Source organism: Chaetodon auriga, chromosome 6 (genome assembly GCF_051107435.1).
Source record: "Chaetodon auriga isolate fChaAug3 chromosome 6, fChaAug3.hap1, whole genome shotgun sequence".
Classification (NCBI taxonomy): domain Eukaryota; kingdom Metazoa; phylum Chordata; class Actinopteri; order Chaetodontiformes; family Chaetodontidae; genus Chaetodon; species Chaetodon auriga.
In genome coordinates this window covers 21,131,446-21,146,210 of record NC_135079.1, presented here as the reverse complement: position 1 = coordinate 21,146,210, position 14,765 = coordinate 21,131,446, and the positions used below count along the sequence as shown (strand labels likewise).

Genomic DNA, 14,765 nt, shown 5'->3' with positions numbered 1-14,765 from the left:
TTGTTGGGATTGAAGAGTATGAAATAGACTGATTCTCTGATGCTTAATTATGATTTCATTGTGCGGTGAAAAGAGGATGTTCAGAGCAGGGAGTGGGAGGGCCTCGTTTCTATTAGCATTTTGGTTTTCCAAGTTCCTGGCTGTTTGCCAATCTGCGTATCCACAGGGAAGAGAAATTCACCCAAACAAGCTGTTTTTGCAGCGGTGCTGTATTTCATATTGATAAGAGGAGATGTGTGGGACTGACAGCATGAATACTAATAGGAGTTATTTTTCACTCCTGTTGATTCGGTTTGATGTTGATGAAAGACGCGCGGTGGCTTTCTCCCCGACGATTTCCTCAAAATGTCCTGAATTTGTTGTGCTAGGCTAGGACATCGTTTTGACAGCTGGATCATTGGTAAGTATAATGTACAGCATAGGTTTATCATGAAACGCTAAGGCCTATGTGAGGAGCACCAATGTGCAGCATACTTGAAAAATGGATCTTCAGGCCTTTGATGCTCAGTGCAGGGCTAATTGTGGGTTAGAACTGTGCTTGTGTGTGTCATGAAGAACTTTTTGCTATTCATTTTGTCACACATTTTTTTTTACCTCTTTCTTTTCTCTGACCTCTTCTCTTCTCCCTCCACTCTCTATTTTAGGAGCCCTGCGCTGATTGGCTGCTTTGTGGTTGACAGGAAGTACTTTGAGGAGATTGGCCTGCTAGATGAAGGCATGGAAATTTACGGAGGGGAAAACGTGGAGCTTGGCATCAGGGTGAGTCGGCTTGAGAAACTGTATCTTCAACACAGTCCCACTCCAAACCCGTCACATGTGGCTGCTTAGTCAGGTCAGTCACTTTATGGCAATGGATATGCCTTTAACATAATCCTTTAACGTGCAGGGCTCCAGGGTCAAGTTAGCAGTAGTCAATATACAATGTCTGGTTACACTTTCAAAATAAAGCTTGCTGAGGCTTGGTTAGGTTTAGGAAAAGATCAGAGCTTTAAAATAACTGCATTACTTATATTACTTGCGTACGTGCTGGGAGTGAGAATGGGCTGTCTATGGAAGCCCATCTGACCACCCTGCATGTTGAAAAATGACACTAAAGGGGTATCCAGTGCCTGAAAGTGTGACACCAGTAGGTTCTGACCAAGTGCCTGTATGTGACAAGTGAGAAGGGATGGTTGTCTTATGAGCCACACGGCCATGGCAACCACATTCCAACGCTATACATTTCTGCACCCAGCATACAGGCGTCCGTGTAATAAAAATATCTGGAACACAGTGTAATTTGTGCCCTGTACACCATAGAGACATCCACTGTCGTCGTCTTCCAAAGTGAAATATCCTCAGCAGCGGACACGTCCAGCATACAGAAAAAGGATGACCTTTCCTCTGACAGAACAGGGCCTTTATCAGCCATTCATATTATTCATTTAGTCTGACTCAGATTAGTAATGATGTGACAACTGCCAGATAACATTGTGACAGCAATGTAATGAAATTATATTTGATTTTTTTTCTATATAATGCAACTATATTACTTGACATTTATTACATTGTGAGGAATGTCATTTTTCTGTTGTGTGTTGCAGTTTGTTGCAGTTCTTCTTGCAGCATCAACAGGTTTTAAATCATTTTTAGGGAGCTTCACTGCAGTAATACCGTTACTGCAGGAGTTTAATCTCTAATCTGGTCCCCAGAGGCTGAAGGCCCTGCAAAAGCACCGTCCTCTTGGAGCTGATTTACAGCCCCATGAGGACGCAACTGTTGGAACAGCTTCGAGACTGAAGGGATGCAGGAGACATCCGAGGGAAACTGTTGACTCAGGCTTCGTGCAGGGTGATTTACGATGTAGTGTCAGTGGAGTACAGGTTTTATATCAGTCCAGGCCTGACTGACGCCGATCCAAGCCACTGGGTTAACAACACATCACACTCTGAGAAAATGTATAATTCTCTCAGGCTTGAGGATGTTGGGTTCAGATTTAGTGGACAGCTGTGGACAACTGATGATAGAAGAGCCTGAGGATAAGATGCCTGCCCTCCAGGGTATAGGTTTGGTCTCAACACTGGTAAGGACACAACAACCTTAAACTGAAGAGAAGTATGATGGAGACGTGGACGAGCCAGAAGATCAAACTTTAGATAAAAGGAGGATAAAGCTTGCGTTTAGCAAAGGTGGGACAAGCATCAGCTTACTATTTTTGAGACCTGTGCACCTGATAGTCAAGCAAATATAATATTTTACTCCTAATAGTTTCTTAACAATCATAGTGAAAATAGAGAAATACCACCAACCCCAGCATCTACTAGAGGAACTGCAGTTTAAAGCACATTTAAATGTGTTGCATCTTGATTCCGTATTCATGCATCAATTAAAAAATGATGCACCACCTACGTATGATCACATGCTGATTTTTTAGGGAACATTATGAACCAGGAAACAGCAATATAATTAAACAGATGGCCTGCATCTATCACTATCCTGGGTGGTGAACGCATCCCACAGTGTCCCCACTAAGTTTATGCCCCCATCCCCCCCCCCCCTTCATGCAGATTGCCCTCACCAGTTATGACACTGTAGTGAAGGCTTGGAGAGAGAAGGAGAGAGGGAATCAGTTTGGGTCAGTCATGTTGCAGCTTCAGCTCAAACAAGCAAAAGGATACTCATAATAAATAAATGATGGCACGCTAAATATTCCCTTTAAAATGGCTCTGACCTGATATCATAAACATTATATGATGTCATGAATATAAATGACTAAATCTGCCAAAGGCTTAAAGTGTCCTGTTGTTTTGGCACATTGTGGGTCATTGGCAGTGATGTGACTCATAAAAGGCTTTTGTGCAAGGCTCGGCCTTGACTTTCTCCAGAGAGGGCTTGAATGTCAGATCTGTAAATTCAAGTATTACGAGTCCGATAATGGATTTCCCCTCAGCTCCTCGCAGCGCAGTGACCATGAGTAATCTGCAACATCCAGAGAGGTTATTCTCTGTTGTAGAGCTCTTTCGCCATATAATTCTACAGGGTAAGGCCCTACTGTAGAGACAAATTGCTTGAACACCTGTTGACATTAGCACAGAGGAGACTTGGATGACTTATTCAGTGTAGCATAAGCAGTGAGGCCACAAACAGCCGGTCTCTCCATGGGAGGAGATCTCACCATTACTACCTCGACCCGGGCAGTCCGTGTTTCTCTGACCCACATCAGATGCTCCCTCCAGCTGTCGGCAGCTCGCCCCACATTACACTTTAGCCTATGCACTGAAAGAGGGCCAAGAGTCACGCACAGTGCTGCAAATCAGTTGCCCTCTGCAGCAGTGACAGCAAACACTGAACTGAAGCGAACCTGTTTCAGTGGAGAGACACTTCAAAGCTACTGTTGAGCTTGTGTGTTTTACCCCCGTCTATCCATCTGTATGTGAGGTTTCTGAACGGTTGAAAGGCAGCGAAAGGTTAGCAAGAACCATCAGTCAGAGGAGTGACATTTCTTTTCTACGACAAACACTCGCAGTGCCACGGGGGTATTTGAAGTCAGAACCTGACATCAAATATAGCCCCAACAAGGCCGCCTTCACACACACTCACACATCATCAGTGTCAGTAATTTCCTACCACATATTTTTGACTATAAAGACATCAAAAATGACAAGAGAAAGTCAATATTTCCGTTTTTTTGGGAAAGTAGCAGACTGCACTCCAAAAGAGCCCTTTGCAGATCAATGATTATGTAAATCAGCAGTGATATTTTGACAGAATCAGTTCTGCATACGTGTCTCAAGGGCATTGCTCTTACTCTAACTAATTCATCATGTGTTGAGTTCAGCCCAAGGTTTAAGTCAGAAACCAGCCAGTTTGTTCTATTTCTATCTCCCTCATGCCAAACACAGGCGCCTTTTGTTATCAGCGATGGGATTTTTTTCCCCACTTTCTGCAGAAGCGCTCCGTATCTCTGGCCTGCATGCTCCTATTGTGATAAAGATTGCTTTTATGAAGCTTCATCTACGCCATGGCATAATATTGTGCATATTTAGTGCTCATTGGCCCATGCCGTCTTTTTTTATCTCAACGGGCGGTCCTCCTCAGCATGATTTATAATTCACAACTTCATTTGTTTTTGCCTTTCGCCTCTCATTTTCTCATTAAAACTTTTAAAAACACAAGTCCGCAAGCGAGATTTGTTCCGCTTTAAACCAAAGAAGACAGACTGAGACACAATTACGGATGCAAATGTGCTGCGTTTTGTCTGGGTGACACACACAGATACATCAGCCAGACGCTACTTTCCAGACATTGGATGCCAACGCACACACATAAACCGCAACTACTCAGCGTCACCATGATGTTCCATGATGTTTTCCGGGTAACAGCTGGCGCATGGCCCTGTTTTATCCCACAGAAGAAGGCTTTTTTATTTAGAAGGAAGATAACAAAAAAAGAAAAGGCTTTAGGAAGGATGGCTCAAGGATGATGAGGAGAAGGTGTTACAGTATTCTCTCTCTCCCCATTTCCCTCTCTTCTTCTCTCTGTACTTCCCACTTTATCTCCCTTCACTTTTATCCCGTCACCTTCTCTGCTTTATGTTTCAGGTTCTTCCTGAATCTGTCCTCTTTCTCTCCCTCCTCACTGTCCGCTTTTTTTTCTGGTCTCATTCTCTATCTCGTTCTGCACACCCACACGCTCAGACATAGATTGTTATGCTCGAAGAATAGCTCCTTATACTCTAACCCTGTGTTGTAAATCCTTTATAGAGAACGGTGAGGTATTTCTGAGGGAAGCGTGTATTATCTCAGAATTTGGCTATAGTTTGTGCTCCTGCCTGGGCGCCAGGCCAGTGCTACAGTTTCACTGTTGTTCTGCAGTAGCTCTTTGCTTTGGAAGGATACAGGGAAGGAGGCTGGCCGGCAGGAGGGATTATAGCGCAAACACACCAACAAAGTGCAGGACTGGAATAGAGAGAACAGGCATCTCTATTTAAGTATGTATTCTACAACACTTGTTTTGTAGGTACACTGAACTCCTAAGGTGCCCGCTGCAGAGATTTAGCAGTGCTATCATGAAATGTACTATTGGTTTACTTCAGAAAAGTCAGAAATGTGTGTTACCATTGCAAAATCATCACTCTTTACTCTTTATTTGGACCGTCATTCGTGTCCACCAGTGGTCTCTATTCCACCTGGGGTCCATACGATAGAAAGACTACAATCCAAGTCACACACAAAACAGCACAATACAAGCCAAATACAAAGATCGGGAAGCAAGCGAACCATATTTACACATGCAACTGCAAACAGGAGGGCGGCCTACAGTGGAAACAAGACAAAATTATCACACACCCACAGCAGTGAAAAATATACAAAAACTCACAAAAGGTTTCCAAAAACAGCAACAAGAAAATATCATCTAGGTGAGACTCAATTCCTGCTTCAGTTGACTAAACAACTGTAGTGGCAACAAGAAAGGATTCCATTTACATCTGCTTACTGTTGAAAATGCGTAGCTGAAACATGTAAAAGAAGCTGAAATGGCAGTCAAAACACGACCAGAGAAAGAAGATAAAATAACATTGGTTATTGGAGTGGAAAACTGAAAGAAGCTGAAGTTTGAGCTTAAGTTTATTCACTAAAGTCTTAATTCAAGTGTAAGCGCTGGGAGAAAGAGGAGAACGATGCCATCAGTATTCAAACACTTCAAGGAGGTGAAAGTGCTGAAATACGCTGAGCTGAAAGTGTCACTCGAAGCGTCACTAAAAGCAGAAGAACTGTCAGTTCAAATAGAACCGCTGAAAGCAGTTGAAGAGTAAGAGATGAATGGAGCTGAAGTAGCAGCTGGTGTGTGAGTGGTAGCCGTAGCTGAAATGTTATTCTAAGTGGACGCGCTGGAGGAGGATCAAGTGTGGAAGGATTCCTTTAAAGTGGCGGTCGGCAGGCAGGATTACAGCACAAACGCACAGTGCAGGACCGGAAAAGACGGGACAGGTGTTTCCATTCAAATCAGGACTCTCCAGGGCTCGTTTGGTCGATAGACTTAACTCTGAAGGTGTCCGCTGCAGAATTTTAAGCAGCGCTATCATGGAAATTCATGTCGCTTTACTTCATTAAAGTGAGAAATGGTGTTACCATGGCAGAAGCATCAGTGGACTGCACATTGTAGTGGCAACTAGAAAAGACTACATTTTCTGTCGAGCATTTACATCTGTTTCCTGCTGAAAATGAGACATTTTAATGTTTGAAACAGTTGAAACTCTCAAAGAAGTGGCAGTGGAAACAGTGAATGAAAGAAGCTGAAGTGGCAGCTAAAGTCAAAGCACTGATAGAAATGTCATGAGAAGCGTAAGCACTGAGTTTAGTTGAAGATTCAGTAGCACTGAAAGGTACTGAAAACGCCAAAGGTTGCTAAATTGAACTGAAAGTGTGCATTTCTATGTGTGCCACGAAGGTGTGGCAGTGTGGCGGCAGCGTGGAGGTCCTGCCCTGCTCCAGGATCGCACACATCGAGCGTGCACACAAACCCTACACGGAGAACCTGACGGCCCACGTCCGCCGCAACGCTCTGAGGGTGGCTGAGGTCTGGATGGACCAGTACAAGAGTCACGTCTACATGGCCTGGAACGTTCCACTACAGGTAAACACACAGCGCGCCTGGAAAATTACGCGTGTGGGCGTAATTGCTTACATGTTTGTTTGCATTCACAAGCTGTGTCACAAATCTCCTAGCAACAATGACTCGTGCCATCATGGAGGCGCACTGGAGAATCATTTGTAAATGGTTACTGTGACACTCTGAGCTGCTCTTTTAGACCTGTGAGCCCTGTTCAAGGGTTAAACATGGTTGGCAAAGCAGTCCAGACCAAAATCTTTCTAAAACCTGCTCAATGGAAGCTAAAGGCTAACGTGAAATGTTGGTCTGCATGAAGACATCCTGGTGAAATTTGGTCTTTCTGTTGCTTTTGGCTCTTTGTTCTCAGTGGTCCATGTGCGGCCCCTGAGGCTGTCCACCGCCGTGTCTGTTTTGATACCACCACTCGGGGTTGCAAGAGTCAGAAATGATTATATTGTTCAAAAAGTGACCTTATCAACAACAGACTACAGATTTCAAAGATCTATTGTACTCATTTGTACACTGTCTATGTGTATATATGATTGAACTACATACATGCAGTACATACATAGATGAATTTATGTTCCTTGGCCTCAACCCTTACTCATTATAGCATGAGCACCTAACTGCATCTGGATAAGTAGAGCTGGTCATTTTATACAATTTGATGACACTTTGTATCTTGTTTGCTTACTTCTCTCTCTTCACTGCTCGTCCTCTATGTCTCCAATTCTTCACTATTAAGCACGTCTGCACTGTGAGACGTAGACAGTCCTTTTAGAGACAGTGCTCATAGCTACTGTTACCTAATGTCGGGCTCCAAATAACCACGATTGATGAATTTGTTGATCATTATTTTCTATTAATCAGTTAATGTTTTCTTCTGTGAAATGTCGGCAGTGAAAAATGCCCTCCACATCCTCGCAGAGCCCAAGGCGAATTCATTTCATATTGTGTGTTGAGTCCTGCCAGCAGTAAATCAGATCTTCAGCGGTTTATAACAGAGAAAAGCAGCACATTCTCAAGTTTGAGCAATCACTCAATCATCACATGTTGTCAGTTTATTCAATCATCCATTACGCTTCTCAGCAGCAGCCCAAAACCTGTGGTTTGTGCACTGCCTCGCCATCTCTGTCCAATTTTTCTTTTTAAAAACTTCCTCAGTTTGGTCCCTCCTCACTCAATGACATCCACTCCTTCCTCTCTGTCATTGCCATGGTGTGTTGCTCAGTATTATTTTGAGCTCACGTTGCCGCTCTAAGGATGCAGTGGTGCTAAAACGACCCTGAATTCTGCATTCATTTCTTGCAATATTGGAAACTAGGAAGTTGAAGCTTATTGTCCTTACTGTTTTGTTCAAGGTTAGAGTATAAGTAAAAAATATTGTCAGTTCAGATAAGCTTTTATTTATTTCCTCGTCTAGAACTCAGGAATAGACATCGGGGACATTTCTGAGAGAAAGGCCCTGCGGTCCAGACTCCAGTGCCGACCGTTCAGCTGGTTCCTCTCCAACATCTACCCCGAGCTCCGATCCTACAGCAACACGGTTGCTTATGGCGTGGTGAGTTCAACTGTCTCCTTAGTTCCTGGGATTCCTAAACATTTACAGTCTGCAACCACGATTTGAGTAAATTCATTATCGTTACGCTGACAGATAGACTCGCAAATTAAACTGCGCTGCTGTTCATTTGATATAGGAGCCCAAAGGAACAAGTCCACAAAGTCTGGATCCCAGCCCACAGTTTGAGAAACAGTGCACCGTGCACATCCTCACTCAGTCCCCACAGAAAGTCCTCAAAGCAGAGCATAAAGTATTCAGCAGTATTTGAATTCATTATGAAACAGAAACAAGACACTCCTTTAGCTTTATCAAAAAATAATATGCCTTTGTTATGGCAGCTTACCAGCAAGGAGTTTCAAAAATGTGTGAACATATTTTCATGTCTTTTCTCTTGTCACATTTCAGCCAAAAGGCAACAATAATGTATGAAGGCCCTTCATGCTGTGCTCCCACAATTAAGAATTGTATTGAGATAAAGTGCTATGCTGTCGTGTTTTTGGATGTTGTGATCACAATATGTTTCTACCTCTGTTTGAGTATTGTTTTCACTGAGGCTGTTAATTTTGTCATGGGGGGGGGGGGGGTTGTGTTTATTTTAACCTGCATTAACAGGCAGCCAAACACATTTAACACATATTATCATCTTATAATATTGTTATGGGGATGAAGCACTTACCTCTTTACACATGCAGCAGACACTGGACACAAACATCAGCACATTTGGAGTCATGCTTGTGTCCACCTGATGAACAGAAGTCCAGCATTCAGTCTCTTCTAGCAGCTCTTGAGGGAAGTGACTGACTCTGACCGGCCCGTCACTGGCTGTGTCTCTCTCCTGTTTGTTGCTGGACACTGAGTTTATCAGAGCTTTTTCCCCTGAACGCAGCTGCCTCCTGCAGCATGGCAGCATGGGAAGACAGCAGCGAGAGTGAACCACAACAGTAGTTGCTGGCAGTGAAAACAGAAAAAAAAACAGCTGGAGGTTCTGTGGAGTGATGATCTTTCTTTGGCTTTATCGCTACAAGTGAGAGTCGTATAGTTCCTCATAGTCATTAGATCTATTATTAATATGAAAATATTGATTAGAGCAGCTATTCTGTAATGTAGTTTTTTGCATGGCCATTTCTCGGATTGTCTGTTTCCAACCAAAACTTGTTTGGCTGTAGTTGTGACCTTAGCACTTCAATAGCACTGAGCACTGACTTTTCTTATTATATTAGTTTGTAATGCCTCACCATGCCCATGAAAGCTGAGGCTAAATGCTCCTTTTTCAGGTTGGCAATATAGTTTGAAATCCTTTGTAATGTTTCCAGGGCTGCACATAACTTTTTTAGTCTCAGGGGAGAACCAGGAGATGCTGTTTGATACTCACCCCATACATAGCATGGTCTTCATAAAAACATCTTCCTCACTGTCCTCCTCAGTCTCCCCCACCGTTCTCCGCTTCAGCTTCCCGCATGGTAGATGATGAAGCTGCAGCTCTCAGTCCCTAGTTGAGCTTCTGATTAGCTGACACAGACACAGTGTAAATAACCTCCCCCTGATGTCCTCTGATCCATCAAAGAGCAGCCCTGAAAATTCAGCGGACTGCAGCTTTGCAAGAGGGCGGCTGGACTTTTCAGCTTGTCTAGCTTGCTTGTTAGCAATAGAATACCCCTGAATATTTCTGACACTCTGTTTGCCTTGGAGGTGAGGCGTGATGAGGAATTCATGCTGTTTCTGTATTATTCAAAGTGTTTTATCGTATGGCCAGATGATTTTACAGAAACCAACCAAGCATTGGTTGAGCATTGAAGTGAAATAGTATAACACCTACTCATGACTAAACATTTCCACTAAACTTAACTTTTCCAAGTATTTCAAGTTGTAAAACTTTAACTTTTCCATTAAGGCTGAGTCTAATTGCACGCGCAACTTGGGATATATACTTCTCTGCTGAAAGAGCTCACTTCAAATCACAGCAGCAGGGCGCTGAAAGGGTGAACGTTTTTACGCCACTTAATTTCTGCATGGCTATTCCTCTCTTCAGCTAACGGCTGTGGGAGGATTTTGCATAATTGAAAAATGACAGTAATCTGTTGAAAGCTGAGTAGAATTATCCCACCACTGCTCCTGCTGATAGCGGAAGAAAAATGAGCACTTCTTGCTGAGTCCAAGTACTAATAATTTATTAATTTCCTTTTTGATTGTGATCTTTGATTGCGGCTTCATTCTAACTCTTTAAACTCATACGTTAAGTGCGGATATAGTTTGAGTCGTCTGTCTTGTGCGAGTTTGAATGCAGCCTGAATATTACACAGAGCCTATTTCCTTCAGGTTGAAAAGGTTTTATTCTTTCGGCTTTATTGACTCTGCATGACTTCAGGTCTGTCACTGAGGAGAAAAATCATACGCACTGATGCGAGGGGGGGGGCGGTTTGGTTCTGTAGCAGCAGCTCTGAAAACAGCCTCTGTGCCACCTCTTGTGTTTGTTGTTCGATAAACACTTGCGAGCTGGATGGAGTTATTTGTTGACACTACTGAGCATGTGCGGGGGCTCGGCTTTGAGCGCGTGAGATGAAAGTGTTGCCGCAGTGACATCTGAGAGATGTAGATATGAAGTTTACATATTTGACAAAAAACTATCTCTCACAGGAGATAGCAGCCGGAGAGAGTACAACAAGTGTTCTGCTGTGATGCCATCTGTGGATGCTGTTTATAATCTCATCTCTTATTTAACATGAAGCATAAGCTGCACGAACGCACGGCTCACAACCGGTAAATATTGAACAAAGAGGAGATGATACAGTGTATTGAGATTCGTCCAGCTGTTTTAAATGAAACACATTCGCATGGTGTGATGAACTTGAAAGGTTTGACCAAATTAAGCCTTGTTCAAGCACACTATGTACTTCAAAAAAGCAAGGAAATAAAAAAAGTTTCATATTCACTGCAATTTAACCCTCACCAGCCCAGTGAAAATTTGCCTAAAATGCCTATCCGACGCATACGCAAAGTAAGTTGATAGCTGTTGAACCATTTGGAGTACATGCATGATTTTGATGTCTTTGGAAAGGTACCACTCTGAACTTTTATCCCCAGCAGTCAGAATCATTTTGAGTGCTTCTGGTATTGAGTGATAGAAATTTGAACGCACTGAAGTAGAAAGGCTTTTTTCCACCTGAATATTTTTTGCATATAGCTGGAAAACACAATGGGGCCACAGCATGAAGCCTTACCGTCGTCCAATTCAATAAAAACTGATTTCAATACCATGGAAATGGAATATTTTTATGTTTTCTCTAATGGGACATATAGGTGTCCTCCCAATAAAGGCAATTTACTATATATTTATCTACATATACTGTATATGTAGATATTTATGATACATTCATATTTAAGGGATTTATTCCTATATTTTTGACTATATATCTTTTTATTTAGGCCATTTCCTATGTTTATCACTTCAAACCGTGTGAAATCCCTAATTTGACGTGACTCTGTGAATTACCCACTGAAGGGGCATATCGCCATTTTCAGAATTTCATTGACCATTCAAAGCGTCAGTCATCTGCAGACTCAGTAATGATTGGCTCGATCTTCACACGGAAGACGAGAAGAAGGTCCACTGTTCAACTTGGACTGTTACTGGACGCTCTAGTTACTAGGCTTCGTACGGCAGATCGTGATTGATCAGGTGAGATGTCATTTGAAACCTGTAACAAAAGACGAGCTGGAATCACATTTGCTGTCAACACAACAGGCTTTAGCCATACTAGCATTATGGCTGCATGGGTGGCATCGTCAGTCTGTGAGTTGAGTCAGTCCACCACTTTGGTCCACACTGAAATATCTCAGGATGGATTACCATGCAATTTGGTAAAACTCTTCATGGTACCCAGAGGATGAATTCCATTTCCTTTGCTGTAACACCAACATGCAGGTTTCAGTGAAATATCTCAACAACTGCTGGAAGAATTGTCATGAAAACTCATTCATACATTCATGTTTCCCTCGGGATGAACTGTAATAACTCATTGATCCCCTGACACTTTTTTAAACTATCAGTTTAGAGTTTTAATTTCTCCAACACATTCATTTAAGACCAAATACCTGCAAAACTAATGACATTCCCATAAGCCTCAGCTGTACTCTGTGTTTAGTACTGATTGGCAATTATTATCATGTTGGCATGCCAAAACTAAAATGATGAACATGGTAACAGTATACCAGTGAAACATCATCCTGCTGGTGTTGTCACTGAGTATGTTAGCATGCTAACATTAGCTCAAAACACTGCTGTGGCACAGCCTCACAGGGCTGCTAGCTTGGCTTTAGACAAAATGCTGTTAATGAAACTAGTTCATACTGCGATACTCAGCTGTCAAATTATTGAACCACTGTAATAAGTGTGACAGCAACGTGAGATACTGTGAAGCAGAACACTTAGCTCGGCCCTCAAAGGTGGATCCAGAACGGTGTGGAAAGCCCACAGGACTGTGTGTGATGTGACTGCAGAGGAGTGGTGGGATGCAGCGAGTGAACTGAGGTAGATCTGTAGTCAGTGATCTATGTAGTGTAAACAGCAAGTAGGATGACTGGGCACTCTGCAGCAGGTGGAGAAGGAAAGCTTTTGCACAATCGATGTAAAAATATTAGGAGAAAATGAAGGTTTCCCCATATTAACACACATCATAAACTCCAAATAGTGCGCCTTTTAGACTTGTTTGTTTGTTATGAGTCTTGGATGCAGCCAGTAAGCCTTTTTATTCATCTTTAGATATTAATGTTTGTATTTTGCTAACATTTATGAGGAATGGTAAAGCGGACCTCGGCCCAGACCACAGAGCTTGAATGGATAAACAGGCATTTCTATTCAAATCACCACTTTTTAAAGGTCACTTGAATGGCATGGCTTAAGATGGCTGCCACAGAATATTTACAACGCTGTGGAAGAAAAGGGGTAGAACGTGAGACTCAAAGCCAAACTGCTATCGCGACAGATCTAATGGCAGCTATAACATTCAAGATTTCTCAATGTGTCCTTAACACTGAGGGAAATGAGTAGTTAGAATGAAAGGTGTCACTAATAGGGACAAATCCACAGAGAATTATCAGCCAGTCTGAAGCTCTGCTGGCATGTTTCACCTCTTTTATTTCATGGTTTTGGCTTTACAGCACATTTGCTGTTTGGTTCAGTGTCACTGCTCTTATGACCTTGTTTTCAGTGACAGCGAGCGACGGCTTCCAGGGGGGAAAAAAGCTCTGATAAACCCACTGTAGCCACCCACAACAGCACACAGACACAGTGAGCCACTAGCTGGTGAACACAGTGGAGCATTTAGCAGCTAAATAGCCGTATATTTCTCAGAACTGGAGACAAACCAGAGCAAAAATGGCAGGGAACACTGGACTTGCGTCTGTCAGGTGGACAGAAACATGACTCCAGTCATCTGTCTGTTGGATGCTTATGTAGGTGCCTTTTCTGCTAAAGCACTGCTTGTGTTATGGTTTCTCTGCCTCATAGTGGCCAAAAACACATTAATGCAACTTTAAACTTGATTTGAATAACTTTAAAACTGTAATTAAGGGAAACCTGGTCATGTTTATTGGATTCATTCTGCTTGTATTGAAGTAACCTAAGTCAAAGTAAGAACGTCACAGCTTTTTTAGTGTGGCTCGTAGCTGGGGTAAACACATTTAAACCTGCAATATATTTTAGCCACATGGGGAAAGCAGACGCAGGTTGTAAATGAACACACTGGTGTAATCACCATAAAGTTGTGTGAGCAAACCCTTGGCTTTTTTGCACATTCAGCAGACATGCAACAACATTAGCATTCATTTGGAGCCATATTTCCAACCACCTGGTTTTGGTCTCCACCAACTCCTGAGGGAAATAACTGGCTTATAGCTGCTAAATGTTTACCAGCCTCTAAATTTCTCTGCCTGTCGTACGGCACTGGGCAGGTAGCAAACATTCAGTTTTTAGAGCTTTTTTTGTGCTTAAAACAACTGCCTGCTGAGTCTAAAACTATAAAACTAAAGCTATAAAACTCAGTGGAGCTGAGGGGAACTGCAGAATAAGGTGACAACTCTCTGTGGGGTCGTAGCTACTCACACACAAGTAGTAGTGATACTGTATCACATTACAGGGATACAGAAATCACATACAGAATGCAGAAATATTGACTGTGGCCACTTTAAGGACGTATATCTGCAGATTTGGTTGCTCTGTGTTTCTCATTTCCATGCAACCTTCAAAATGCCCGAGACAAACTGCTGCTCTGCTGCAATACAGAACCAAAGCAACCATGAACTCTGAGCAAGTTCAGTTCAAACATTTGAAATAACTGGTAATGACCAAGCAGGATCACTGAAGTTTAAATCACTCACACAGTACGAATGTTTTCTGGCCCAGCTCTCACAGTTGTTCCAAGACAGAATTGACTGGTTATGAATATCAGCCTTGGGCTTAAACTGTCTCGAAAAAGTGTATAGAAGGAAATGGCAGTGATGCACAGAAGTGGTACACATTAACTGTAGCATGGAGAGCCGGTGCATCATCATTTTTTCAGAGCAGACTTCTTCTTATTCATCTCAAGCAGCACTTGTGATGGCTGACCTTCTCTTC

General features: G+C 42.6%; 1 protein-coding gene across 4 annotated transcripts in view; it reads left to right on the top strand.

Annotated features, from left to right (window-relative positions):
* Nucleotides 1-14,765, top strand: part of LOC143322276 (polypeptide N-acetylgalactosaminyltransferase 18-like) — a 148,240-nt gene that overhangs the window by 102,064 nt on the left and 31,411 nt on the right. For 3 of the 4 annotated variants that reach the window (XM_076733378.1, XM_076733377.1, XM_076733381.1), the window contains exons 6-8: nucleotides 645-759; nucleotides 6,430-6,615; nucleotides 8,015-8,152. In XM_076733378.1, coding sequence (XP_076589493.1) covers nucleotides 645-759; nucleotides 6,430-6,615; nucleotides 8,015-8,152 — 439 coding nt within the window. The remainder of the gene's footprint in view (nucleotides 1-644; nucleotides 760-6,429; nucleotides 6,616-8,014; nucleotides 8,153-14,765) is intronic. The other variant, XM_076733379.1, reaches the window with a different exon arrangement.